The sequence below is a fragment of the Pteropus alecto genome, unplaced genomic scaffold, assembly GCF_000325575.1.
Source record: "Pteropus alecto unplaced genomic scaffold, ASM32557v1 scaffold320, whole genome shotgun sequence".
Lineage (NCBI taxonomy): Eukaryota > Metazoa > Chordata > Mammalia > Chiroptera > Pteropodidae > Pteropus > Pteropus alecto.
The window spans coordinates 604,885-609,024 of NW_006429963.1; the positions used below are offsets into that span (position 1 = coordinate 604,885).

The 4,140-nt window shown below is 56.3% G+C and overlaps 1 protein-coding gene across 1 annotated transcript in view; it reads left to right on the forward strand.

Annotated features, from left to right (window-relative positions):
• PTPRN2 (protein tyrosine phosphatase, receptor type N2) overlaps positions 1-4,140 on the forward strand; it is a 299,480-nt gene that overhangs the window by 224,387 nt on the left and 70,953 nt on the right. Inside the window, exon 12 of the mRNA XM_025044908.1 lies at positions 1,160-1,369. Within this exon, the coding sequence (XP_024900676.1) occupies positions 1,160-1,369 (210 nt within the window). The remainder of the gene's footprint in view (positions 1-1,159; positions 1,370-4,140) is intronic.

A 4,140-nucleotide genomic window follows, 5' to 3' on the forward strand; every position in this document is an offset into this window, starting at 1 on the left:
CTCCGCTCCCTCCCCTCCCCGCGCCCCCTCCCTCCCCTCTCCTCCCTCCGCCGCCTCTCGCCGTTGGGAGCCTCGCGCCGTCCTGGTCGCGCATCCAGGCAAGAAAATCCGGCGTCTTTTCTCATTTAACCCGCGTTTCCATTAACTCAGCCCGGGCACCAGCTAATCCGCGCACCGAAGGCAAAAGGAGGCTAATTAATGACCAGCTTTTCCAGTCAAGACCGGCGATAATTGCTTTGGTGGCCTTTATGATTACAAGATAAAAACGCCCGGCCCGACGCCGAGGCCCCGGGTACACTCGGGACGCAGGAAGCGCGGAGCTGGGAGCTGCGTGCGGCGCAGGAAATCACCGCGCAGCGCGATAACGCACAGGCCGGCCGCGCGTTCGCGAGCAAAATCCATTTTGTTGCCGCGCGAAATTGGGTGGACGGGAGTTGGCTAATTGTTCTCACCGTGCGCCCGGGACGCGGGACGCGGGCGGCGCGGGGTGCCGCGTCCCCTCTGTCCTCCGTGCTCCCGGCGCCTTCTCGTCCTCGCGCCCGGCCGCCGACGCGAGCGCCAGGCCCGCTGGCCGAGGTAGGACCAGTGAAACGCACGGGAAGGACCCCCCTGAGGTGATGAGGGTGATGGCGACGGGCCACCGTGTCCCCAGTGTCCTGCAGTCCCGGGGGAACTGCAGGGTGGCGCCAGGGAGGGCGCCTTGGGGGTTCCAGGACCCAGACCCCCGCAGCGCCGCCCCAGTGTCCCTAAGGCCAGACCCCGAAGACTTCCTGCACCGCACCCCGACCTTCCATGCCCCCCAGTCTGCGATGCCCGCTCTGGATAAGCTGCTCTTGTTTCCTGCTACCTGTTTAAAAGAAGGGACGGACGCGTCGTTTTCCTTCCATCAGCCGCCAAACACTGCATATATTGTTAAGTTTGGAAAATGGCCGCCATTAAGGAAAAAAAAGTGAGCCCCTGACTCTCTCTGGAGAACGCGGGGGCTTCAGTGCGCTATTCTGAAGTAAGTTCTTGGCTCGAAGGGTCAGCTCCAGAAGGCCGTGGTTTCAGCGCGGTGTCCTGCGCTGTCCGGCGGCGCCTCTTCACTGCGTTTAAAAGAGGCAGTTTTAGGACTTGGGATTCGTTGGGTCCTCACAGGCTCCTCTCTCCTGTTCTGCAGAAAAGCAAAATCAAGCTTCTGCCTCATCAGGCAGCGCAGGAGGACTCCACGAAGTTCGTCGTGCTCACCCTGGTGTCCATCGCCGCCATCGTGGGGGTCCTCCTGGCCTCCGGAGCCGTCTACTGCCTGCGTCACAGCTCACGCTCCCGGCTGAAGGAGAAGCTGTCGGGACTGGGGGACCCCGGCCCAGATGCCACCGCCGCCTACCAGGTAAAGCGACTCCTCCCTTACGTGCTGCTCTGATTACCCGGCTCGCCGGCACTGCCCTGGCTCCCGGCGCTTGTTCATTTATTCCTAGTTCGGGTCACTGTATGAGGACAACTTGAAACTTCTCGTTAGCGTTCGCGGCCCTGTATCCATGTGCTGTTCTTGGAGAGTCTCGTGTTAGCTGTGAAAGGGGGTTGTTAATTAGAGCCACGGAAAAAGTACAAGGCATGAATTATGAATCATCTGTTATCTTTCTTAGTTTGGCAACTACTAATGGAAAATGCCAGAGTTGCAAGATATATTGGTTGTGTAGGTGTTTGAAGATGTCCCTTAAGCCACCAACTTCCTTGGGGTCTCATAAGACCAGATGCTTTGACCCGATCCGTTGCTGCCTTCTGCTTTTATTCGGATAAAGTGGAATCTAATGTCGCAAGTGGGAAGTACAATGACGACGTCGCCATGGGAACAATGGTGGCCGCTGCGTGCCGGTGACACAGGAGCATGAGCGACACCGATGGGCATGGGCAGAGGCAGGTTAAGACCCGTCGGACATAAAAACTGCAGCTCGGCAGCGGTTTAGTCGTGTCCGCAGTGAAACCGGCTTCGGATTGAACCGCAGCGCGAGCCCACGGCGCAGTCCGGTCAGGCCGCCCGGTTTCCCTGGACAGAAAATACCGCTTGGCTCCAAGCATATTTTCTCACTTGGGAAAGTGAAATGATTTACCTCATCATTTTGCTTCATTTGCAAGCTTAATCAGGACGTATTTATGAAAGATTTTTCCCCATTGGAGGAGACGCTGCTCTCTCCAGGCACGTGACTGTGGACCGTCTTGTACCTACTACGTCACGCTTTCCGGCCGCGCGTAAGTCGCTGTTTCTGTTCTCTCGCCGGAGTTACGGGGGGCGGGGCGTTCTCAGGCTCTTCGCGGGAAGCGCCCCAGCTGCCCTGCCCCTGCCCCTGCCCCTGCCCCACGCGAGGAGCGGGGATGAGTTTATAAAGCCCCAGTGCTTAAAGGGGACCAGGACGCAGCTTTGTTCCCCATTTCAAAACCCTCGGTCCTGCCTTTGAATGCGGAAAAGCTCTAGTGTCCTGGGGGAGGTCACCGCCTGGTCAGCGCGATCTTTTTCTCACAAAGAAATGGCAGCTTCAAACGTGTGTGAGATGGCATTTCAGACCCCGCGTGCAGCTTCTCCTCAAAGCAAACGCAAACTCGCGTTTGAAGAAGCAGCCTGGAAAAAAATGTCACTTAAACTAGTGAGAATTTACCCAGAAATTCTATTGAGTGGGACCGTCAGCATAGGATGCTCGGTCCTGGGGGCCACATCTGCGCCAGGACATAAATAAATTATCACACCCGTTCTCTTCCGCGTGTGAGAGGCAGATCACACACGGGCAGGTTTTAGAAAGCGTGGCATCCTCTGATACACTTTGAATTTCAACCATAAAATATTGATCGAACGGAAAGGTTGGGCTCGCATGATGACTGATTTTGACAAAAATACAGTTTGAAAACGCATACTTAGACCTGAGTTTGTGATAATTAACAGGAAAAAAAAAGTCTTCCCAGTGACAGCTCTAATTAATAGTATCTGTAATTAAAATCATGCCCTTCCAGCAGGAAAACTGTTTGAATTTCTTGGAGTGACCTTTCTGCTGTCCGTCCCCGGGGCACAGTGGTGAACTTGATATTGATTTTATAATGAGCTCTGGTTTGTTTAATCAGAATCTGTAATCCAGACAATAAATGGGATGTGTGCTCTTCTTTAATCCAGATTAATAAAAATGGAAGAGGAAAAAAAAAACAGAAAAAAAACTTTTCCTTTAAAAATACGATCTAGGAAATTTCAGAAAGGAAATTACTGTAAAGATTTATTTTCTGGTGGGCTTGGTTTTGAAATCACCTCAAAATACCCTTAGGCAGCCACTTTAGTTAAGCAGGAGGCTCGCCCGGCCCAAGCGGACCACCCCCCGGAGAGAAAGGCTGGTGCTGAGCCGTCCTGCCCTCCGTCCGGCTTTGTCCTCAGTGGAGCAGGGTCCGCAGAGTAGGGTGGGGACTGCAGGGCTTTTAGCTCTAGATTTAGCTGAGTAAGGTATGCAGGACTCACAAAAGTGTACAGTGACCCTCGAGCAATGCCGGCCGGTGCCAGCGCCCCGCCACAGTCGAAGATCCACTTACAGCTCTTGACACCCCAAACTTCAGCGGTCCCCCCAGGCCCCCGTGGATGCCATTCTCCAAGGACACTCAAGTCGCTGATAGGAAAGGCCAGAAACGACGCCACCCGGCCCCCCACAGCCGCGGTTCCCCGAGTTTGCCACCCGCAGATGCAAACCCGGGGCTGCTCGCTTACTGCGTGGCGCTGGCGTCTGAGCGACCCAGGCGGCTGGAGCCCACGCTGACCGCGACCGCGGGCGGCCGTGACCGCAAACTTGGCGCGTTTCCCTTTGGAAACGAAGCAGCTGATGATTTACCCACGCGCCCGCCGCGTGCGGGTTTCCTGTCACTGCCACTGAGACCCCCTGCACGTCTAAGAATCTCCGAAAAGTTGCTTTAAATGTTGCAAACCTAACACAGCTTCGGGGCCGGTGGCGAGGTGCCCCAGGGCTGTCGTTTTTAAATCTCTGAGCTGCACCTGGCCGCTCTGGCCGGAGCGGGGCGTCGCCGTCGCTCTGGGCGCTGCGTGGCGGGAAGGAGCCGCCCGCGTCCTGCCCGCTTCGGGGGACGTCGGGGAACACTCGGCCCCGCGTCCTGCCCGCTTCGGGGGACGTCGGGGAA